General features: G+C 34.7%; 2 protein-coding genes across 2 annotated transcripts in view; one reads left to right on the top strand and one right to left on the bottom strand.

The window, feature by feature from the left end:
* LOC125683365 (5'-3' exoribonuclease 1-like) overlaps positions 1-21,837 on the bottom strand; it is a 42,785-nt gene extending 20,948 nt beyond the window's left edge. Inside the window, exons 1-26 of the mRNA XM_048924447.2 lie at positions 21,639-21,837; positions 18,747-18,878; positions 18,233-18,333; positions 17,644-17,741; positions 17,248-17,357; positions 16,966-17,076; positions 15,553-15,641; positions 15,291-15,378; positions 14,804-14,972; positions 13,606-13,673; positions 13,133-13,237; positions 12,345-12,432; positions 11,885-12,107; positions 10,893-11,049; positions 8,289-8,408; positions 7,126-7,295; positions 6,435-6,561; positions 5,984-6,073; positions 5,316-5,425; positions 5,102-5,227; positions 4,661-4,735; positions 3,594-3,681; positions 2,979-3,185; positions 2,192-2,454; positions 1,944-2,030; positions 1,161-1,293 (exon numbers count right to left, since the gene is read on the bottom strand). Coding sequence (XP_048780404.2) covers positions 1,161-1,293; positions 1,944-2,030; positions 2,192-2,454; positions 2,979-3,185; positions 3,594-3,681; positions 4,661-4,735; positions 5,102-5,227; positions 5,316-5,425; positions 5,984-6,073; positions 6,435-6,561; positions 7,126-7,295; positions 8,289-8,408; positions 10,893-11,049; positions 11,885-12,107; positions 12,345-12,432; positions 13,133-13,237; positions 13,606-13,673; positions 14,804-14,972; positions 15,291-15,378; positions 15,553-15,641; positions 16,966-17,076; positions 17,248-17,357; positions 17,644-17,741; positions 18,233-18,333; positions 18,747-18,878; positions 21,639-21,713 — 3,210 coding nt within the window. The 5' untranslated portion in view covers positions 21,714-21,837. The remainder of the gene's footprint in view (positions 1-1,160; positions 1,294-1,943; positions 2,031-2,191; positions 2,455-2,978; positions 3,186-3,593; positions 3,682-4,660; positions 4,736-5,101; positions 5,228-5,315; positions 5,426-5,983; positions 6,074-6,434; positions 6,562-7,125; positions 7,296-8,288; positions 8,409-10,892; positions 11,050-11,884; positions 12,108-12,344; positions 12,433-13,132; positions 13,238-13,605; positions 13,674-14,803; positions 14,973-15,290; positions 15,379-15,552; positions 15,642-16,965; positions 17,077-17,247; positions 17,358-17,643; positions 17,742-18,232; positions 18,334-18,746; positions 18,879-21,638) is intronic.
* On the top strand, positions 21,833-23,725 carry LOC125683369 (signal peptidase complex subunit 1). The gene is made up of 4 exons (XM_048924461.2): positions 21,833-21,965; positions 22,158-22,217; positions 22,349-22,435; positions 23,278-23,725. Exons 1-4 carry the CDS (start codon positions 21,912-21,914, stop codon positions 23,407-23,409), a joined length of 333 nt encoding a protein of 110 aa, XP_048780418.1. The 5' UTR covers positions 21,833-21,911; the 3' UTR covers positions 23,410-23,725.
* Positions 23,726-25,279: the final 1,554 nt, after the last annotated feature.

Here is a 25,279-nt window from a genome sequence, read left to right as displayed (position 1 = left end):
ATGCAAATTGAACTTATATTCCTCCAAGAGGAAGCTTGTGACTAAATTTCAGGGCAATATCTGTATCAGTGACGAAAACAAGGTTTTTCTACTAAGTGATACTACGACCTTGACCTTTGACCTTGAAAAATGATAAGCATCCTCCACTTGGCATAAGGTGAATGTGTACCAAGTATGACGGTCCTAGCCCAAACTGTTTGGTCTGTATCCTACCTACAAGGTTTTCCTACTAAGTGATACTACGACCTTGACCTTGAAGAACAAAAGGTGTCCTCCACTTGGCATGAGGAGTATGTGTACCAAGTTTGACGGTCCTAGTCCCAATAGTTTGGTCTGTATTCTGCCTACAAGGTTTTCCTATAAACTGATACGACCTTGACTTTTGACCTTGAAATACAAAAGGCATCTTCCTCTCATCATGGTGATCAGTACCATATTGTAAGATCCTGGACTTTCAGTTCATTTTGTATTTTGCTGACAAGTTCCAGAGAGACAGACAAAAAGACAAACGTCATACCATAATACATGTACGTCCCGTCTTTGACGGGCGGGTAAAATCCTGACATAAGACTAATGGTTCTACAGTATGTAAAAAGTTCTTCAGTCTATCAAAATCGAGATTAAGAAATTACTATGATTCAAATGAAATCTCAGTTCATATGTTTGTAATATATTATACATGCAACCAAGCAGTTTCATTCTACAGAGTTATTAATGTACAGCAAAATTGTATTACATGTACATACAAAACAGAACAGAACTCCGTCAGTGATCATCCTATCTAACATACCTCTATTGGAAATGTCTATTAAAAATATTTTGCATGAATTCTATGCCTGGCTCCTGGTCCATAAAACTTAGATGTGCTCATTTTTTAACTACATGTAAGTTTCATTTTTTACCATATATTCCTCTCATAAAACTGAGAATTCTATCAAAAATGAGCTTGTCAACATTTTATGGCCCCAGAGCCATTGTGGGAATTTTCTACATACAAACTTTCATTTTAACAATTCAGCACTGAAAATATGTGTACTTGATACCCCAAAAGATAGATTTCACATGATATTTCATGATTACAGAGTTTAGTTCTCATTTGCCTATCATAAGGTAGTACATATATTTAACATAGTTTAGCAGTGCAGTGAGTGAAACCTTACATTGACAATTATGACTTCTTTTTCGATGGCCTTGATGACTCCCTCATCTAGCACATCAGCTCCGACTTTCTGGGGTTTGATCTGGGAGTAGGGCTGGGCCTTCAAATATTCCACAACCTTGTCCATAGTCACACTACAACAGTAGAGAACTATAACAGCTGGATATTGACAATACTAACAAGTTTCCCAAAGACTTGTCGTCTTTCATAGTTACAATGCACTAGTATGTACATTTATTAAACATACACTGTATATTTAGATATACTGGATTCATTTTTTTTAAAATCAAACTAAATTCAGCAAATTTTTAGATTTAAATAAACAAGATAAATATTTTGTATAAACTGGCATACTTTTTCTGTTCATAAGAAATGATTTCAAGTCAACAATGGGTTCACCATATAAGGATGTGGTACAGTAATTCATATGCCCTTAGTCATTTTGCAAAAGAAATGTACAGGTATTTTCTTCAGATGAAAACTCTATTAATCATCAAAGTCATTATACTACCACATTTTCCAAATAATGTAAGGTGGCTGTATAATAAGAACTGACAATACAATGTACATTCATGCAAAACAATTGGTATTTCATACAAATTAGTGAAAATAAAATGTTTACTTTTTACAACAAACCTATTTTACAAGTCAAAGAAATATATATACATGTACATTGTATATCTTTCTAAAGTCTTTCAAACTCCAATGTTTGTAAAATTTATGAAGAACATATTCCAATTACAGATAGAAGATAATGATAATAAGAATAATGAATTACATGTACCTCAAGTTTTTGAAGACATCCCCCTCATACAAAACATCTTTTCTCTCTCTATCCATGTTGCCCACAATGTCCCACATGCCAGGAAACCTAAGAAAACCAGGTAAAATTGCACATGATTGCAAGATGACTTCACGATTACAATTACCAAGATAAAGTTTGTGCCACCATCATAAATATGCATGTGACTCATGAATATGCATGCCACTTATGAATAGCTTAGACAATTATACACATGGACGTTTACTTACTCTTCCAGGTATGCCACAACAGCATCCACAGCTTTCTGGGAGTACAACCATCCCTCAGGTGTTAATTTCGTGTACCCGGGAACCTCCTCACTCCTCTTGGTGAACTTTAGATTGAGGCCTATATTCACCATGTGGGCATCCTTTGGATCCTCCCGAGATCCAGGCTTAATAAATATGGAACCAGTGATGCGCGACAGGAAATGGGAGCTAATTCCCAGCCACTGGGCTGCTGAGAATGATGCGTAATATTGGTCATTGTACCTCTGTTAACAGATGAGAAGAGAGAAATGTTTACAATATAATGAATATGCATGCATTCAAAGAAGGTGGACTGGTTGAAAACTGATGAGTCATAGCTTTGCAGAAAATAGGAAAATAACCAAACTTGCAACTTTAAATATGCAAGTACAGCTTACTCCGATGCTTGATCAATTCAATTCGAAATACCAAGGAATATGTACATGCATTAGTCATGTAAATATACCCTGTAAGAATACATTTCAATTAGTACTTTTACATACTGTAAAAGTGGTCATTTACGAATGGGGGAAATTTACACTAATTGCATGGTCACGTAATAAGTGTATAAATTTCCCCATGTATAGTTATAAATATTTGATATAATATATATTATATTTAGTTATCACATATTTTTCCCCACATGTAATGTTGGACATGGAAAAAACACGTACTTAACCTCCAGCGTAAATAACCACTCTCACAGTATTGAATTTTCTTTCTCATCTTACGACATTTCTGGAGATGTGAATTATTCAAGTTTCCAAACCTCAGTATTGTTAAATCTAGCCAGGTTGGGTTCCTCTAGGGTGGTGACATTGATCCTGACTCTAGGGCTTTCTCCCTCCTCCACATCCAAAACCTCCCCCTGACAGCCGTAGTGTGGCCACCCCAACATAAACCCCATCTCCCCCACCGGAAACAGCTCAGACAGGGTCTTGTACTGACAGAAGCTGGGATCATGGACTGATATATCCTGTAAATGATGCAACATTCCAGAAGATTTGTTTACTTGAATATGCTTATGAAGGAAACACTGTTAGATTTACCACATGAAATAATGAACTGTTACGTGTAAGACTTAACTATTAAAATGAAGAACATTACGCAGTGTACTAAGATACACGTAAAATGAAATTTGCCTAATCCAGACGTGCTTGTTAAAGGGGGGGGGGGGGGGGGGGAAGAATCCTCAGATTAGAAACGATCCAGAATAATGAGTATTTTTCGTGGGAGAATTTAAATTTTTGTTCTAAAATGTGCACCTTTTACACAACAATTCAGATTGCACCAGATCTGGATGAGACAAGTTTCACTGTATACACTATATATATATATATATATATATATATATATATATATATATGTAAACTAAGGGACTTACTTTGACTGTAGCTTGATACACAAATGGAACATGGTTCTGTGCAAATTGTTTCTGAAGTGTTATCACGCCTTGCGATCCACACACATACCTACACGCAGAAAAAACACATTCCTACATGTAGAAAAACAACACATACCTACACATAGAAAAACAACACATTCCTACACATAGAAAAACATAGAACAAGAGGCCCATGGGTCACATTGCTCACCTGAATCACCTTGGCCCATATCTGAAGACTTTCCATATATATGTGCATGTAAAACCTTAGTCCCCATTATGGTCCCAACCTACCCCTGGAGGCCATGATTTTTGCAAACTTAAATCTACACTATATCACAAAGCTTCCATGTAAATGTCAATTTCTTTGGCCCAATGGTTCTTGAGAAGAAGATTTTTAAAGATTTTTCCTATTATATTTGTATGTAAAACTTTGATCCCCTATTGTGGCCCCATCCAACCCCCAGGGGCTATGATTTTAACAATTTAGAATCTGCACTACCTAATAAAGCTTATCTATAAATTTCATCTTTTCTGGCCCAGTGGTTCTTGGGAAGAAGATTTTTTAATGACCCTACTCTATTTTTACCTTTTCTTGATTATCTCCCCTTGGATGGTGGCCTGGCCCTTTATTTTAACAATTTAGAATTCCCTTTACCTAAGGATGCTTTGTGTCAACTTTGGCTGAAATTGGCCCAGTGGTTTTTGAGAAGTCAAAAATGTTAAAAGTTTACAGACTGACGGACGGACAGACACCGGACTACAGGTGATCAGAAAAGCTCACTTGAGCTTTCAGTTCAGGTGAGCTAAAAACAACACATTCCTACACGTAGAAAAACAGAAAAACAAATCATTCCTACACATAGAAAAACAACACATACCTACACATAGAAAAACAACACATTCTTATACATGTACAGTGTATGAAGAAAAACAATGTACAGGATATGAAGTAAGATTAAATGTCAATAAATGCCAAGAATCTACAACATCTTCAACAGACTGCATGAGCACATCGCATCAATCTTTAAATAACAAGTTATTGATGTCAATGTAATGTTACTTACGTTCTGCCATTCATCGGCAAGACTTTCAATAAAATGGAAGTTTCTCCAATCACAACTCCCAGCCTATCGTGGTATCTGTAAATAAACAAGAGCAATTTACAACAGTTAACTTTAGTGAATGTCAGCAACTTTATCACATCTAATCAGCATTTCATTTCCTTGAATATCAATGTATACCATATAGCGGGTTTTTTCCGCATGATGATAGATTTGGCTTATTCTAGTGGTTGGATAGCTTTCCGCCAAAATTTCACTTGCCAAATAAGCACCTAATTACGACCTCAGTATTTGCAAGACATTTATTGACAACTCTTCTTTGTCTGCCAAAATTTATTCTGATAAAATTATTGGCATACCTTTAAGCCAGTAAATTGCCAAATTTTAAACCCATGGAAAAAAACCTGCTATACAGTATACTCGAAAAGGTAAAGTACAAGTCACCTGTCTTTGATACTAGACACCTCCCTGTGCCAGACACTGCTTTCCGTGTTGTTTTGGGATTCCTTCACGATTTCCTGGGTTTTGGGGCTCTTCCCTCCCTTCCTGGGAGATTCCACGAGTACAAACCTGAGAATTTACAAACAAAGCACCATTACATCTCTGTCTATCTGGACACACGCGTACTGTGTACAGGGTGAATTTGTCATGTGATTACCTTTCTGTATCGCTGGACACCTGAACTACCTTTGCTTCATACAAATGAGGCCATCCAACAAATGTGGAGTTTCCCAACAGAGTGTCTGCAACTGCTTCAAGGTCCATCGACTAAAATGTAATTAAGTTACCATTAGCTGTCCATTAAGTTACCCATAGCTGTCCATTAACTTATTAAGTTACCATAAGCTATCAATTACATATTACGTTACCATTAGCTGTCCATTAAGTTACATTTAGCTGTCCATTAAGTTACCATTAGCTGTCCATTAAGTTACTTTTAGCCATCCATTAAGTTATACATACATGTAGCTGTCCAATAAGTTATTTTTAAGATAACTACCAATTAAAATTAGAATTGAGAAGGGAAAAAAAAGTTTTAAAATGTTGAATTTTTATTCACTTACTGAAAATCGCAAATTATCCAAACTAGACTCTATACAAACACTGTGCACATTCGGATTTTAAATCCGAAAATCGCAAATTATCCAAACTAGACTCTATACAAACACTGCACATCCAGATTTTAATCCGAAAATTGCAAATTATCCAAACTAGACTCTATACAAACACTGCACATTCGGATTTTAATCCGAAAATTGCAAATGATCTGATACACTGTAGCTAGGATCTGGGGGTTACATATTAATCAACAGTTTTCTTACTCACCCTGTCAGGATCCTCAACAATCTCGAGCATCATGTTTTCATTCCGGCTGTTCATCTGGAATACTTTGACACCCTCCTTCTTCAGGAATGCCTAAACCAATCAATAGTGTCATTTCAGTACTGTATAACAAACTCGTATTTCTGATTTACACACAATTGAAGAAATACTAGCATATGATAATCACTGTGAATTTTGCTACAAGAGAAAAATTATGAAATAATTCTTAAGATCTGGATGTAGTTTAGAAGGAGCATGGAGTTTTACCTTTCCAGTTATATGTTTGAAGGTAGAAAATCTAGGGGGGGGGGGGTACCTTGTGGTTTATATGATTATGGGTAGGAAATCTGGGAGGGAGGTTACCTTGTGTTTTATATGTTCGAGGGTAGGAATTCCGGGATTACCTTGTGGTTTATATGTTTAAGGGTAGGAAGTCTGGGGTGGGGGGGATTACCTTGTGTTTTATATGTTTGAGGGTAGGAAATCCAGGAAAGAAGACATCCAGTCTAACATCAGGCATCAGACCCTTCACCATTCTGTCAGGCTCCACCCTGAAAGCATCCACTCCCAGCTCTGTCAATCTACAAATTCAAACACACCAAATATATCACAGAAATTCATCTACTCCCAGCTCTGTCAATCTACAATTCAAACACACTGAATATATCACAGAAATTCATCTACTCCCAGCTCTGTCAATCTACAATTCAAACACACTGAATATATCACAGAAATTCATCTACTCCCAGCTCTGTCAATCTACAATTCAAACACACTGAATATATCACAGAAATTCATCTACTCCCAGCTCTGTCAATCTACAATTCAAACACACTGAATATATCACAGAAAACCATGTACTCCCAGCTCTGTCAATCTACAATTCAAACACGCTGAATACATCACAGAAATTAATCTACTCCCAGCTCTGTCAATCTACATGTACAATTCAAACACACTGAATACATCACAGAAATTAATCTACTCCAAGCTCTGTCAATCTACATGTACAATTCACACACGCCAAATATATCACAGAAATTCAGCTCTGTCAATCTAAAATTCAAACATGTCACAGAAATTTGGGCATTGTACAAATATATACACATACTAAAATAGAGCAATCAACTGCATTAAATAATTACCTGGCATGGTTAATAATAATATCAGGAAATTCTTTGGGCAGAGATGACTGGTAGGGCTCCTGTGGGGTCGGTGTGTAATCATACAGGAGGCAGGGGCCGTGAGAATTCCTTCTCTTCTCTGATGGTGTGAGTTCATTCTCCACTAATTTCATTGCATCCAACAGTCTTTTCTGTCAAAAGATTCATATACTTATAGTGTTACTCATCAAATACATCAAAGATACACTCTGGCAGTAGCTTAAAAGATATAACCTTCAATAAGAAGGAACTACGGTAATAAATGTTTATTACAGAAACAATTCACTTTATTTACAGCATATATAATGTTGTTCAGAGTATGGAGAATAACTTTGATATTTAAGAGATAGGCTATGGTTGTGCATTTAATTACTGTATACAGGGTTATAGACAAGAGAGAAAACAATTTTGCCCAGTCTTAAATTTGCCCAGTGACAAAGAGGGCACAATGGACGAAAATAAATCGGGGCGAATATTTCCCTGTATACGTCATTACTCGCATCACAGTGAATGTCTACATACAACGTATATACACATAGCAAGTTTTGTTATTCTATCTCGACACATAATTTACGAGAAAATGGTATAGTAAAACAGTATAGTCTCATTCTAAAGCATGGAATGCTCTCTGTACAGTGTCGCTTTTAGAGCGATGAAAGCAAAACGTGTGTTATTTATTCTTAAAACTTGGTAATAAATTTTTTGATTTGCAAAGTTTTACATCACGTCCAGACTATCTGCTTAGTGTACAGTAGATCTGACACATCTATCTGACAGGAACAAACCTCCTCAATGAACGGTATGAGGACCAGGCTATCTGTCTAGTGTACGGTAGATCTGACACATTTATCTGATAGGAACAAACCTCGTCAATGAACGTTAATATTCATCTGATAGGAACAAACCTCGTCAATGAACGTTAATATTCATCTGATAGAAACAAACCTCCTCAATGAACGTTAATATTCATCTGATAGGAACAAACTTCATCAATGAACGTTAATATTCATCTGATAGGAACAAACCTCGTCAATGAACGTTAATATTCATCTGATAGGAACAAACCTCGTCAATGAACGTTAATATTCATCTGATAGGAACAAACCTCTTCAATGAACATTAATATTCATCTGATAGGAACAAACCTCGTCAATGAATGGTATGAGGACCACGGCCTCCCACTCCTGCTGTTTACCATTCAGATCAGTGTTGAAATCTACGGGGTAGAAGTCTATCACCGGAGAGATGTCCTGGGTCATAAGTCTCTGTAATGAAATAAATCATGTAACTCCAGAGCACATAATATCATACCTGTACTAAACCATTAAAACTCTTTCACTGTGATAGTGAGTTCAGCGAGCTCTACAGAAATCCGAGTCTACATGTATGACATACTGTGATAGCGAGTTCAGCGAGCTCTACAGAAATTTGAGTCTACATGTATGATATACTGTGATAGTGAGTTCAGCGAACTCTACAGAAATCAAAGTCTACATGTACAGTAAGACACAGCAACAGCAAACATGATTATAATGAATTCACAATTACAACAAAGTGATTTTCATTCCCTGTAGTTTTTAAACAGATTATGAACTTATTGAATATAACGAATTACGTTTATAACGAATGAATATTATTTGTCCCCAGCACTTTGCTATAAGCATGTTTGACTGTACATCCAATGAATTTGCAATATCAAGAAAAAACAAGAGGTACTGTGAGCAATGCTCACTAAGAATACCCCCCGCTTACCCCAATTTCCCAAAGGGTGTTCTATGCGATGAAAAAAGCCGTTAAAGAATTTAAATGGAAACCATATTGCTACTTCGATGTCCAGTGCGCGTGACCTTTGACCTTTTGACCCCAAAATCGATAGGGAACATCTTCATCCCATGGGTAGTCCATATATATGATATGGTGACGGTAGGTGGAAAGGATAATGCTTTAGAGCCCGGAAACCATTGCGTCTACAGATGGACGGACGGACGGACAGACGGACAACCCGATTCCAGTATACCCCCCCACAACTTGTTGCGGGGGGTATAACTACCATAAACCTATTGACTGCCATTTTAGATCTTGCAAGTAACATCTTGTTGACCTAAGATTATAAACTTAAAAGATTGTTTTAATTTCATCCCAACTTAACGGATTGTTTTAATTTCATCCCAGTCTTGTGATTCCTTGCACAATGCAGGGTGTCACATTGATTGGGGAGTAGGCCTACTGTTACCGAATCATAGCCAGGGAAAACATCACAGAGGAGCTCATATCGTGGAAATTGTTTATTGTGGAGATTGCCTTGTTCTATAGAAAAAACAAAATTCTGGTTTACCCACATCTAAAATAGCAACCACTCATGTTGAGTTTGAGATCAAAAGGTGAAAAGTCAAGGTTCCAATTCATATAAGGTATGAATTAGTTTTATACTGTAAAACTAGCCCCCCCCCCCCCCCCCCCCCCCCCTTCCTTACAACTGGTGACAAGTGGTTACTTTTAAGAGCAAGAGTTTATGGGGTTTTAAAAAAGAATAATAGTAAAGTTTAACATAAAGTTAAAAGTTTAAACATGGAAGTTGGCATTGTAATGAAACTGATGAAGTAGTTCATGAAAACCTACAATTGATGAAAGAATTAACAAAAACTAACAAACCAGAAGTCGCCCTCATTCTCAAGTTGTAAGTTAAATGAGCATCAGAGTTATTGTCATTTACAATCTTTCATTAAAAATCACAATAATTGATGAAAAACAATACTTAATTCACCCTAATGCATTTATAAACATTTTAAATCAGGCTGGAAATTATTACGAAGTTGTACGGGGGGTTACCATGTGTAATTACTCTCTCCATCTGCATTCTTTAAAGGTATACAACTCACTTATTCTGAACTTTAAGCCAGGGACATAAATTCCCTAAATTAGTTGTTATGCACTTCAAATTGTAAAATACCAAGTGTTAGTCCCTTATGCATATTGGATACCCTGAAAGAAAATCACATGGGGGTGAAAAAAGTCTGGATCTGCATATGTACATGTACATTTGTATATGTACAATACTGAAGAATCATTTTAATTCACAGGGGCCAATGTTTGTGGGTAAGCAAAATTTTACTGGTTCGTGGGGACATAATTTTGTGGGTAAGCGATGTCACTAGGAGATAACTCTACTTGGTTTTAAAAAATGTTCAAGAACATGCAAATTCGTGGGTAAGAGTGACCCACGAAATCCACGAACATCAATCCCCCACGAACAATGATGATTCCAAAGTATGTGTAACTGTGCTCCCCAAATGGTAACACGGTCAACATGTTAGTGTTTATTTACGCTTAAAAGATAACACTTAATACTCTGTGAACTAATTTTCCCCATACTTTCAGTTATTCAAAGATTTATATAAGTCTTTGTTATTTCATGTCTTGTCTCCATGTACAATAAAACTTCCTGTACAAGTATGTTTGCCTTCAGTATCGAATACCAGGTATGTGTATTTATATTCATATCATTGCCAGTCAAATAAAGCTTTGCTATCCAATATTTCAATTAATGTACATGAATATAATTCCCTCCAAAGCATTTTTACTTTGTGTCTCTTGAAGCAGGCACAGTTTCCCTCTGTCAAATGAATAGATTTGCTAGAGGATCCTTCAAATACATGTACAGTGTACATACATGCTTGAATTAGTAATCCACTCTAAGCTCTTGAAAGCTATTAAACTTTGTTAAAAGATTTATCAAACATTTGTCTCACCTGATAAGGTTCTGGTAGCAGTTCTTTACTTGCTGCTGGTAACACAGCCATCAACTGCTCAAAAGGCAAAAAAGGAGTCGCCATCTCAAACTCAATCTTCATATCCGTAAAATCGGCCACATCACTGATGAATGGTGCATAGTGGTGAGGATAAAACCTAGCAGGAAAAGTTTGATATCTGTAGTCTTTGTGTTACAGAAAACACTAGTGTTGAAAAATCGGAAAAATTTCATAATCGATAATCGGTCATAATCGGAAGAACTGTTTTGATCAATGATCGATATAATCGGTATTTACATGTAGTTAATAAATGTTTATTGTTTTGGGGGTTATTTCTATTTAGTTTTATGGATATGTGCAGCATACACACTTGCTGGTGTCACTGAATTCCCACTTTTCAATGTGGAGTCCACTCTGACTCTCCCCCACACATGTCTCAATAAAAAAGCCGGATTAACAGTCAGATGAATCTCAGATCACATATTAATTAGAGTACAGGCGACAATCGATTATGAAAAATAGAATCGATAATCGGAATCGAAGAGCCAAAAACGATCGACAATCGTTTCATCACTAGAGAACACTGATACAAGACAATATACCTCTCCCCTCCCCCCAAACCTCTACATTCTCATCCCTCAAACCACCAGCAGTACCATTTGATACTCTGTCTCACTTTCATGATCCCACCCTTTAACTCCTCCTGAATTTATATTAATATTTCTAATACTGCTTGAATTTGTACTACAAAAATATGTGTATCTGGTTCTGTGCCAAATTAAAATATGTTTGAAACAGAAATGCATTGTTATATTTTACTAAATATATATATTTATGTAATAAAGTCCATCAAGATAGACAAAATACTGTGCAAAAACATCATCAGGGGATTGAAGCATGGAACTGAGCAAGTGCACCAGGAACAAAAGAGTAAATCAACTCTAAATATCCAATTGATCAATATATAAATCAAAAACTTCTTAAAACCTCACCAGCTCCATGACGGGACTCCCTCGAAGTAGTAGAGGAGAATCCACTGGATGCCCCGGACATACTCCTCACACTGTTCCCTCAGTACCTGCTTGTCCACGTTCTCGTACTCCAGCTTCGTCATGTAGTAATGACGCTTATGGAGGCGGAATTCCTCATCGAACGTGTCACTGTCCTCCTCCTCCTCCTCCATCGATTCCTCAGCTTCATTGGATCTTGGTATCTCTAGGGTATCAGGGATAGAGATGAAACACGAGAGATTTTGTTTATAATACGGTAATGCACAACCCAGAGTTACGTCACTTTGTCACCAAAAGCAATATTTACATTACACTGAAATAAATGTAACTCTTAGTAACCAAGATCCAGTGCAGGAGCACTGATCATTGAATAGGGCTGATATAAATTTATTTTTTGTTGAGGTTTTCTTTAATATTCATTTTCAGTTAAAGCAAGTCTGACCTTCACTTGTGCTTGGTTGAAAGGAATTGCCTGTATCACTGTTATCCAGAGATTCTAATACCAAGAACTGGTTCATGCTCTCCTTCTTCTGTAATGCAAGTCAACGAAATAAATCACAATTCTGAACACATCTTTTGATTTCTGCTGAGTAAGAAAACCAGTGCAGAAAGTAACCATAATCAGGGATGTGACTGAATTCCTCAGAAATCAGAGAATAAATGGTCAAAAAGGAAGGAAAACACCTCACCCTACCTGGAAAAATATCATTTTCTCTCACTTTAGATCAAACCCAAAGTGTTTAATTTTATCAAAAATTGAACCAATCAGAGAATTTCCTCTGAAAAGAGGAAAAATAACACCCCTGCATACTATCATCCATACATATAATTCCCACGTGATCACTAGCATCACTACATGCTAAACATCTACAAAGAAATAATACTCCTGCATTCTATCGTCCACACTGAATAAAGTTATAGACAATCTGCTTACTTTTGCGGTGGAAAAATTTGTAACAATTTTATGGGTCTATTGAAATTACAAATACATCTATATTTTCCATTAGGGATCACATTCCTAGAAAATATTTACCATGTACTTTAAGGAATAAAGTTGATTTTTGAATACTTTGATACCAAAAAAAAATAAAATTCTAATTTAAAAGCATTTTGACACAATTCTGCAAGTTTAAATCTACATATGCAAAATTTTCAGATTCATAAAATCACTTTTTACTTGATTACTTTTTTTGTCAAATTTTATCTAACAGTCCTATTTCACTACTCAACCTTTTTAGTTCTTCCCTCCAATTGCTCATTCTCAGATTTCTCTGCTTTCTTTCCTTCAAACCATTTAAGATCTGTGAATACTTCACTGAATTTATCTAAATCAAACTGAAATGATAAAACAACAAAATTTAGAAAACCAGCCTTATTATCTGAGTCAAACTTTTACAATTTATGTCAAATAAAGTTTGTGAGCACAAACTTTAATAGAATTGCAAAAGTTGTACTGTTACATGTAATTAGTGACTACAAATTTTCACAAGTTTCAGCAACGTGTGAAGGTTTCTTTAACAGAAAACATGAACATGTGGCTGGAATATAAAAGAAAATAAACAAATAATATGACACATGTATATCAAATATCATTACAGTAAAACAAACTTATTGCGAAATAGCATGTGTTATGCTACTGTACACACAAAGTTATTGCACTCAAAATTTTTAACAGGCATCCATTCTTTGAATAGATGTATTACCTTTGCTAATTCATTCATGAACTTTTGAAATCTCTCTAGGTTTAAATGACCCCCTTCATTCATATATCCTGTAATGAAATAATTTGAAATTCAAACATGTCACTTAATAAATCTTAAAATCATAAATAGTCTGGTATTAAATGAAAGGTTGTCGAATAGGATACAAGTACATGTATATCTATATATATTGTATTTAATGCAGAAATAGGAATAGAAAAATCTACACAAGTAGTAGTATAATAAGAAATATCACAAAGCCGATAGAGTATACTCAGCTAGTTTCTTCAACTCTTCAAGAGTATCTAGAAGAATTGAAGAAACTAGTCGAGTATACTCCATTGGCTTTCAGGGCTTGAAATTAACATATGCCCATCAGTCTGTGACTGGTTAAAAGTCTGGCGGACTGACTGACATTTGTTTTAGTCAGTCCGATGGGACTGGTTAATTTTCTAAAGCATCATTTTGGAAATTATACTTATGAAATTTTATACACACATTTGGCATGCTTCAATATGTAGATATCAGACGAATCTGATTTGTAAATATAAATCCCACATTTAAGTGTTACAATATTGTCTGAGGCATACTGAGTTAAATTTCATTTTAATAACATTAACGAAATATGTTTAATTATTTCTGGAAAACCCTGTTGGACTGGTAAATTTTTTCTGCGGACTGGTTGAAATTATACCCCATCAGTCCGGCCGGACTGGTGACACAAAAAGTTAGCTTCAACCCCTGGGCTTTGTGATATTTTTTATTGATACAACATTGTACATATATAAAAATACATTTACCCTTACATAGTATATATACAAATTTACTTGGTTGATGATTAATGAAGACAAACCAGTAATTGTCAAATTGAGTGAATATTTAGTGCAAACTTTCAGAAAAAGAAGTGATGCTTTAAAACTGCAAAAATCATTATAGTTTATTATTCATATATTGGTATAATACTGATACTGTCCATCTACTTGTATATATACATGATTAGCAATTCATATATGTATGTACTTGTTTCCCCAACATGCTGCATCCACATGCAGTTTGCAGTCTATGTAACCTGTAGTTAATGTTGTAAACTTTCTTTCTTTTTTTGAATTTCCTTCTTTATAAACTGTCTTACTGTTATGCCCTCTGGGCCCAAAATTGGAATAAACTTATCTTATCTTATCTATACATGTATCAGTATTACCCCCACATTCTGGGAGAATGGTCATGTAGGTTTTCCACAGTGTTGGGAGAGCATCATGCTGGATATGAAGGTGGGGGAGGTGAGGAATAAAGTCGTTCCCCACCAGGAAGCCCATCAGGATCCAGTCATCAATGATGTTCTCCAGATTATACTCAAAGGGCAGCTTGTCCTTGGAAGAAACAAAAGTAAACCTGAAGGTCATTCTAATACAACAATGATTAAGCTGTGTGAAATTGAAATATACAGTACATGTAAATGTATATTACACTACCACAGACATGCATTAAGTAAGCGTTGAGAGAAAACAATGTTTCTGGGGGTAAAGTGATAACTATTTCCTTGTACAAAAAAAATTAATTTCTTTATTTGTGAAACCATGACTGTGTATGAAGCATAAGAGTGTTATCAGTGACTTGATTGTAGGACTATTTAGAGTTACTCAGTAAAGATTTTACAAAATGCATACAAATACCAGGAAAAGCATTACCTTGAGGGAATTAAATTCAAAATCCAGATACTCTCTGAACAGAGAGAGATGAAGGAGATGGAATGTGGTCTCTTCGGGGGTGGCGGGTCTGCAGAACAACAGTATTGATACACAGTGCAACTATTAATGGTATTGTCATGATAAATTGTTTTTATGGTCACTTTATGATTAGCAAACTACTTAAACAATCTGTGTTATATGTTTCTCTATGCTTTATAAATAGGACTCCATAAATTGTCCTCATATACAGTAATGAACCTACCTTTTATTTCTGTCTTTTTTCCCTCCAAATCGAACTTCTTCTCTCAAAAGTGAGAAATGTGGCTCATGTGTGGCTAACCCAAGCATCATCTGTGTAAAATAAATTCATATTAACTCTTTGTTATTCAGACATCAATATTACAGAATCAATACAATGCCTGGAATCTTGTAAATGATTCTGTATAACTGACCGTCTGCTAGATTTTACAGTTATCCTGCCTCTAAAGAGGTTTGCACCTGAGCTTTTCAGCATTGTCAATATTTTTGGAGGTATACCTTTAATTTCTAAATTGCAAGGGAATAATTATGAAATTAAAGAGAAAACTGGGGTCATAGTGCTTGTTATTGAGCTACAGTGTGTTAACCGTAACCTTCCTGCACTTAAAGTTACCTACAATTTACTAGCATAAACTAGTTTTGCCCGATCGTGTCAACATAAGCAAGATAAATCATTACATAAAATCAATACGTAAGATTAGTATGTTTTCTTAAAATATATAAAATTTAATGCTAGTAGATTGGAAATAAATGACTTACTTGCACTTGAAATACAGAAAAAAATCATGATATTGAATTTGCGAGTTTGAAAGAACATACTAGGAGTATTGTCAGTTTTTAAAATTGCACTGGAGTTAAAAAATCAAAATCTAAGATGGAAGATAAAAATTTAGGGGTTAAAGGTAAAAAAAAAATTAAAACATTGGCTAATTTTTCACACAAAATTTTGGGTAAATAAACGTTTTAAGAATCAGTGTTCTATTTGGAAAAAAATATCAACCAAATTAATAAATTTACAACATTTGAATTACTGTAAATTCCTTATTTTATGCAAGTATTTAATATTGCTAAATGACTCATATACGTCAAGTCGTGTGAACATGAATTCATGTGTCGTCTGTTAATAAAGAATACTTACATGTATATGCATTTTAGCAACAGAAAATTAAAAACGAATAAATTCATTTCACAAGTGACGCCTCTCGCAAAATTACACAAGAATAAATTCCTCGCATACAATTAGGAATCTACAGTAGTTCCATATTTCTACTACATGTATCATACATTACAAAATTGAAATACACATCTAGGGGTGTAACTTTGATAATATACTGGAAACAGAAAAGCTAGCAGATTTCGAGATTTTTGATTAAACAATCCTTCCCCTCACAAAATATACACCCTTCCAATCCTTTCAAAATTTGAATCAGCATGAAAAAATTTCAGCTGGATAGGTTTCAGTAATACAGGTGTAAATGTTTATGTTTGGACCAATGATATAGTATTGAACCATTACACACAGTTACAGCATCCTACACAGTTGTGCTCTGTAGCTGAGGAGCTAACTTCCTAAAATGGCCCTAATTTATTCACCTGATCATTTAGTTAATTGATCAGATAATGTTGATCGACTTACCAGATCTGCGTCCAGTCCGTAGAGGCAGTGTCTGGTATTTGGGTCATAGCCTGGATTAGATTTCTCACACCTGATGAAATCCATGACTTTGTGTTCCCCTTCTCCTGGTGTCTGTAACACATTATTAAAACCAATACACAATTCATCATCACATCAATAAATGGATAATGAAACCTAGCAGTGATGAATCCACTTACACATTAGTGTTTGTGGTAATCACCTCTCATTTCAAATCCAATATATTCACCTCAGAATAAATTTGGTTACCAGAGCAATACTTACCTCATGTCCTGATAAGTACACATTCACTCCATTCCATAAAGGATCACTGGAAATTTTACTGGTGACAAAGTACTTCAATTGCTCCTGTAGTCTTACCATAAACTCTGTACCTGTTTGTGACAGAATATACTGGTATAGGAACGAATTTTCCTACCATCATTACAACTACATTGTTGTGAAACTACCTTCAGTTGGAAAAATTAATTGATAAAATGTTGCTCCGGAGCAAATAAGTACAGAGAGTAAAAATAAAATTCAGAATTATATATTCCTTTTTAATGAATCCTGCATTTTCTACCTTCTAAAACAAATTCCTCTCTTTCTTTGAGAGTGTGGAAGCATTAATAATTTGTATAGACAAGTGCATTGACTTTAATGTACTAGTAATTCTTATACCTGGAGTGATGCAGTTGGAATCAAATCTTTTTTCTGTAGGCAGAACTTCTCCAGATTCTCTAGCTTTTTTCTCCAAAGCCTCAGCTTCTCGTGCTGATCTGTTACAAAACACAAACATTGTTGACTGGGTGTCAATGATAACAAGAAATGCTTGTAAAACATATATGCCCCCCCCCCCCCCCCCCCCCGGGGCCACATGGGTCTATCGACCAACCGGCAGGTGCAAAGTAATATGCTCCTCTTCTTTGAAGGGGGGGGGGGGGGGGGGGCATAACAAGATATGTTTGACCATGAGGGACAAATTGTATTCTTTTCTTATACATCTGTTATATATCTGAATAGTTAGTATTTCAAATCAGTTCCTTCCCAAGATTCTCCGAGGTAGAATATATTAAACTAAACTATATGCTTAAAACAATTCTGTATCAATATACAACATGATGAAATATCTTAACAAAACAACATTTAATTTAAAACCACAGGCATCTTTTAAATAGGATACCAAATAAATATATTATTGGTAATTCATTCATCTTCTATGTTATCATTATATTTAGGTATTGACAATGGTTGGCAATCATAATCTGACCTAAATCTCCTGCCTCTCTGCTGATTCATCTTTGCTCTTGGTGCCACTCCATCTATGGCCATGAAAAACACTTTTCTAGGCTTGATCATTCGGAACAAGAACTTCAGTAACAAAAGAAAACAGCTTTAATAATAGGTGTTTTGTTTTAATTTTAATACCCCCAGACAATTTGGAAAATAATCTAATAATTGACAACATTGGAAAGAAACAAAGCAAAATTCATTAACAAAATACTGTTTAATTGCTGTAAAATATGACACTGTTTCAAGACATTGACTTTTAATTATGAAATTACTCTAAAGAACAATAGCAGTAAAAACCAGTTTATAAAATTTTAAAAAAATATATACTCATCAAGAAATGTCAAAACATTGAAATCAATTAATAAAATGACATCATCATACAGAGTGTCAAAACATTGAAATCAATTAATAAAATGACATCATCATACAGAGTGTCAAAACATTGAAATGAATTAATAAAATGACATCATCATACAGAGTAGTTGACATACCTCCAAGTAATGAAAAATATCTTTGAAGATTTTCTCCTCTGTGATTCTGAAGTGTGGATTATCATCTTCTGGATGAGAGCAGACGTGGATGATACCGTTCATGTCCAAATACAAGTTGTCAAATTCAGGAATCTGTAGAGAAATAATCATATGAAATACAAAATATATTTTAAAATACTAAACCCCTATTTCAAGAGTCATGGATTTCATAACTTTGATCTTCATGTCCACCATAACTACAGGGTATGCAACCAGTTTAAGATTTGTAAATATTGTACATTTCCAGATCCCTAGGGCCTAAAAGGAATAGGAACCACCAATTCTTGTTCCCCTATTCCAAAATATGCTACTCACCAACATTTCTGAGAAGATATGAAAAATTATCAGGTGTTTACAACAGCTGAAGCACAATGACCGACAGGAATGGATACATCATATTTTCTCAATTTTCAAAGAGACATAGAACAAACAACATTTATAAGTCTTCCCTGAGTGATAAAACATTTCATGCTGTAAAACCAAATTCGGGATATCAGAACTATAAAATTTTGGAACCCTTCAGAAAATGAAGTTAAAAAAATCATATGTCACTTGGGCAACTCTAGACAATGGATACAAATTGGTGATGACCATAGATAATTCCTTTCTGATCATACAAAAAAATCTGCCTGATTTTTTTCAGAATGTCGCAAGCGAATAGCCACCGGCCCTAGTACCAAAAACATGACTTATTGGATAAAATTTTTGATGTTTGGTAGTGGAAGACAATGCAAAAAAAATTTTAAAAAATAAAAAATAATCCATGAAAAGTGAAGATAACAGTGATCAATCTCATAACTCCTACCATTTATTTCCTCTATTGTGATATGTGGATATTTACTTAGATAGTGAAATTATAACGACTGCTACAAAATGATAATTATAAATAATTGCAATTTATCAATCAATCTCCTGTCACATACATGTAGGAACGCCCTTCTTTTGCCCTCCCCCTTTTTTCTTGACATATGGCTTACTTTTCGCATTATTATCACATAAAAAGTTCTTTTTTTAATGCAAAAATCAAATGATTGCCTGGTCACTTTTTTTTTTATATAGTAGTAGTGAATGGTAGTGGAAATGTAAAGCTGAACCAATGAATTGAACTCATGTACAGAGTGTACTGAAGGACACCCCCCCCCCCCCTACAATTTTGGGATTTGAGTAGAACAGCTTTTCTTGTTAACCAAGAATTTTCATACAAGTATAAAGGCAATGTTTTTCTCCATTTTGGTCCCATCCTTTCACTTTCACAAATGACACTTTGTAACTGAACTCAATATATATGATAATGTTGTGTGCTTGTTTATTGAAAAGTTGCCCAAGTTAACACAAAAAATGAGATCTCATTGGACATACTAAAAAATGAAACCGTGACGGAATTGGAGGAAATTATGGTTTCAATATTTCATATCAAAATACTCTTAGGGTCAGAACTATAGATTTGTCAATAGATGCATGGCACAATAGGTCCACCAGTTGAGTGACGAAGCTAAATGCTACCTGCAAATCAAACCCTGCTCTGGGTGATATAATGAAAAGGTGAAGATAACAGTGATCAATCTTGTAACAATTACATTGCACAACACTCTTCACCATTGCTCCAACAGTGGAATTAGCTAAATGTGGATTGTCAGACCAGTTTAGCCTCCTGATTTCCAAACTTTGGATGGTGGTAAATGTCCTCTACATTATGGGTTGAGCATAATACTAAGTATTTCATTTCATAAACAAATAGTATTTAGATAAACAATTTATCATTTCCTATGTTGACAGTTGTGTAAGTAAAGTGAATTATCACAACACTTCTAAAATACACACGTTAGATTCGATATTACTGATATGATTATTATGTTAAGCATTATCTGACAAAATATGTCAACAGTAAAAAATATTACAGATAGTCTATATATAGTAAAGGTGATGTATATTGTGAAAATTTGCATAGAAAATATGATTATCAAATAATTCTCCAAATAAAATATCTCCTTAATACCGAGCGAAGCTCGGACGGGCCGAAGGCCCGTCCGCGAAGCAAGGCTCTAAAGGTAACACGTATGTAAAAGAAAAAAGTCAAATTCAGCAAAAGAAAAAGAGATAATCTCTATATATGTTCACTGAAATTTTCGTGATCCATATGGGCGCCGCCATTTATTTTTTCATTACCTGCTTCAACAGTTATTCGTGTTTTATTTTGAACGCCAATAATAGAAGACTCTGACTTGCAGTTCGTAATTTAAACACCCAGTTTGTTCAAAGTGAATGAAAAAAATATTGTATAATTATCATTATAACAGGTTTTAGCAAATAATTACATATAAAACCGTAATACGACTAAATAGATGAACGAGTTCATGAGTTTCTTTGCATAAATTGCATATGATAAAATTACGGTAACATTTTACCATTTTGAATTTATTGGTTTAATTTTGTTTAATTTTATAACGGCCTTTTTCATTGCATAAGGAATGTATTATTGTTCTTTATAATATGTTTGCTTTGAAAAAGAAAAAAAGTCGAGGCTAAATGTGACGTCACAATGCACAGTTGACGTCGCCTTGCGTTTTATTTCCCGCGTTCAATAAAACTGTTGTCCCCATATAAAACACTTGAATATTGAGATCTTATTGGGTTTTTAGCGCAAGGAAATTTCATTAGAATATATATTTTTAAATGAATCATAATCTACCGTACTTAACGGAATCATGATTACCACTTGGGACACTCCAATGACCATTATATGCTTCGCTCGGTCCAACGGTTACGCTGTATACATATTAAGTTGACAGTAGTCTATCAATAATTTTTTTCTTTATCAAACACTGTCAATGTTAGCTTCTTCGATATATTTACCTGGAATTCTTTAACAGATTCGCTGAGGCACGGGTATCTTTCACTAACCCACCTATAGAATTTCGGTACACCCATACTGACTGTTCTATACTACCAACCATATAGAAATTTTCAGATCTTTGCAAAATATGTGTCCTGTTGTGAAACTCTATTTTTTAACTTTCACCGGAAGCAGTATCTCTGATGCAACCTTTCTGGTCTTCTGAACATTAAAGAGTTCCACTTTATATACACGACAACTTCCCATTTCAGATACAACTCTGACTTCATAAAATGGACCTAACACAATTTCTCCCCGAGAAATTCAAAAAGATTCCGTGTCATATGGTAGTATTTTAGCATTAATTGCTTGGTTTGTTGTAAAAACAATTATATTGGACAATGAATTTAATGCCATATGTTGGAATTCATTTTATTCCTGAGTACATTTACTAATTTATTTTAAACTGCTCAAAATTTAATTACATATGGATTTTGCTAAAGTTAAGATTGTTATTATATCCACTACTTTTATTTTAGGATTATGAAGGACAGAAACGCGCAGAACAGTATTTTCAAGTCATCATTGTCCTGTTTGGGGTCAGTTATAAATACATGTATAAATCAAACAGAATGCCCAGTAATAGCAATTATACGTCGTTTTCTTAAATCGTAAAATTATATCACATATATTTTCTGCTGTAACTAAATTTTAACATCTGTCTTTACAGGCTGTAGGGTTTGGATGGGGTTATATCTGTCAGCAGTTTTCTCAAACCATGTACATCTTGCTAGCTGGGTTTGCTTTATCATGCATTGTAAGTAAAAGAAAGAAAAAGCAGGCTACTATATAATATTTAGGGAAAGCAAACAAACGCGATCATTTCCACCTCACTTTAGAAGAGTATGGATTATTAAAAGCCAAAATAAACTAAATCTTGTCTGTTTTAAATTTCTGTGGAAATGAGGGGCTAATATATATTCGGTCTCTTCTGTCCCCCTCATTTCTGTATAAGCTTTTATAAAGTATGTGGGAAATGTTTACTGCATCTGTCACATGTCAGTTCGATATTATTTCAGGTTACATTTGTCAAATATGAATTGTTGGAAAACTTAACCTAACTCAATCCATGAATGATTTTTCCACAAATAAATCCAAATGACACCATTCAATTCCACACTAAATTGATGATAATCGTCATCATTTCAAATAATACATCTTTATAATAAACCACGACTTTAGCACATGTGTCACCTCATTTTGTATGTTACCGGATATATTTTTAAAAATGTATTATTTGAAATGATTTAGTGTGGAATTGAATGGTGTCGGTTGGATTTATTTGCAAAAAAATCATTCATGGATTGATTTAGGTAAGTTTTTGGATTATTCATATCAAATGTAACCTGAAATAATAATGAATGGAAGTGCAACTGATATTCCCACATACATTTCCCACATACTTTATATAGGCTTGGACAGAAACGAGGGGGACATGAGAGACCGAATAAAAATTCCCCCCACATTTCAACAGAAATTAGTCTTTTTTACAATATTTTGTTAATTTATGATATTTAAAGCATTATTTGTTTAAAGCATGATTGAAATTGTTTTCCCTGAAAGAAAGTTTAATGTAACATTCAAGGAATTTCATTTTAGTTGACTTTACCTCCTTGGCCAATGTTTAGAAGAAAGCCACTGCAATGGCAGAAAGCTCGGCCAGAAACTTCAGAGGATGCTGGGAAGGATTCAAGTTCCTCTAGTTCACAAAAATCAAAGAAAAAGAAGTAAAGAGACAGGTCTTAGGGAATGGATGTTGTGGTGCTAAATGTATGTTGAGTGTGACAGAATTTTATTTCCAGATTATCTTTATGATTTATCATATTCCTGATTTTCATATTTAATAAATACATGACAGATTCATTTACTTTGGGTTAAACTCTCAACCCAGTATTTCTGTGAGTTTGAACTTACTCTCATGTACATTTTGTTAAATGCAACTGAATTTTAAGGAGCACTTAGTGAGAATATGGATATCTATTTGGTGCAATATCATGTTTTCTTTACAAGATGTGTACTTGATATGATAATAAATGGAGGAAAAATCTGTTTTGTTTTTATACATGCATTTAATTTCTGTTCACCAGATTTGTTTTAAATATGTCAACTTTTCTTCAGATTGATATTTGACACTAGAACTTTGGGAATTTAGAGATAAGGGGTTAATTTCAAAGGGAGATGATTAAGAAATAATGAAAATAGTCTAAACCATCATAAATTTTGATCCACGTAGTTGCAATTATCTTAATGTCATGTATAATCATAGAGAATAGTGATCAATCTCAAAAATCCCATAAAGAATACATGGATCCCTGGACACAACAGAGGTGGGATCAGGTGCAAAGTAGTAAGCATCCCCTGTTGACCAGTCTCACCCACCATGAGCCCTACATATCTTGATCTGGTAATCTATAGTAAAAATCAGTATGTAAAGAATGGCCTAACAATACGCTTTAGAGGTATATCCGAGTTCTTTCCCTTTGAAGGACTCGTACATAGCAATTAAGTCGCGAAACAATTTGTTTACACGCGGGATTGGGACAAATATTCATCACTGCATAAGTGAATGTGCTCAGTAAGTTTATCATATGCAGTTTTATCACCTGAAATTTGACTGATTCACTAACTAAATTAAGTATTCGGGGAGTAATTAAATACATGGAATTCTTATTATATCATATTTTGTTGCTTGTATCATATCCAGGATATTACTTGCAAATGTGACATTATTTTTATGTTTCAACTTAAGTAAAATATTTCTTTATCCAACATTTGAATATCTAAAAATTTTATCATCTTCCTTACTGACTGCAGGTCCACTTTGGCATTCGAAGTTCCACTGAATGCACCTCCTACAGAGAAAAGCTCTTATCTCGAAACTGGTGTATTGGTATGAAATGCATCCGACAACATTTGACCTAATGACCAATAGTTGGAAATAGATCATTCCAACGACCACATAATTTGCGAAATGCTGACTTCAAATGAGACTTGAAACCTCTGCAACATCATCTTATTTGTCAGTATCTTGCCTCACTTTTAAACTTGATCAAATGCAGAACATGCTCGCACATATTGAATCAGTTGAAAGAAAAGGTGAAGATAATGAACAGTGATCAATCTATAAAGCATACAAAATGAAGAGTTAAGGCAAACACAGACCCCCTAACATACAAAGGGTGGGATCAAGTGCATAGGAGTTAAGCATCCCCTGTTGACAGGTCACACCCACCATGAGCCTTATATCTCAATTAGGTCAACAGAGTAATCCCTAGTTAAAATCAGTGTGTAAAGTACGGCCTCAATTGGTATAAAACATGTCTGACAGCATTTTACCCAATGACATGTTGTATTGGTTAAATTAGATTGTTATATCAACCTAAATTTTGTGAAATGCTGACTTGAAACGAAACGGTTGAAACCCCCTGTAACATAAATTTATTTGTCAGTAGCCTGCCTCAATTTAAAAACTAACCATTCGCAGAACAAGCTGTTGGGTATCGAATTAGTTGAGAGACCATATGCTGTTGATAATGGAATATTGCTACATATAGTGTAAATATGGGAAGTTGACGATGGAGAAGCTGAAATCATCCTATTT

This window comes from Ostrea edulis, chromosome 1, assembly GCF_947568905.1.
Source record: "Ostrea edulis chromosome 1, xbOstEdul1.1, whole genome shotgun sequence".
Classification (NCBI taxonomy): domain Eukaryota; kingdom Metazoa; phylum Mollusca; class Bivalvia; order Ostreida; family Ostreidae; genus Ostrea; species Ostrea edulis.
Note: the sequence above shows the minus strand (reverse complement) of the source record. Positions and strands in the feature narration are given on the sequence as shown.

Coding starts and splice junctions, on each gene's coding strand:
- LOC125683369 (XM_048924461.2), top strand. CDS start 21,912: ATGGACCTAACACAATTTCTCCCCGAGAAATTCAAAAAGATTCCGTGT. Junction 21,966..22,157: donor AAAAGATTCCGTGTCATATG/GTAGTATTTTAG, acceptor CTTTTATTTTAG/GATTATGAAGGACAGAAACG. Junction 22,218..22,348: donor TCATCATTGTCCTGTTTGGG/GTCAGTTATAAA, acceptor CTGTCTTTACAG/GCTGTAGGGTTTGGATGGGG.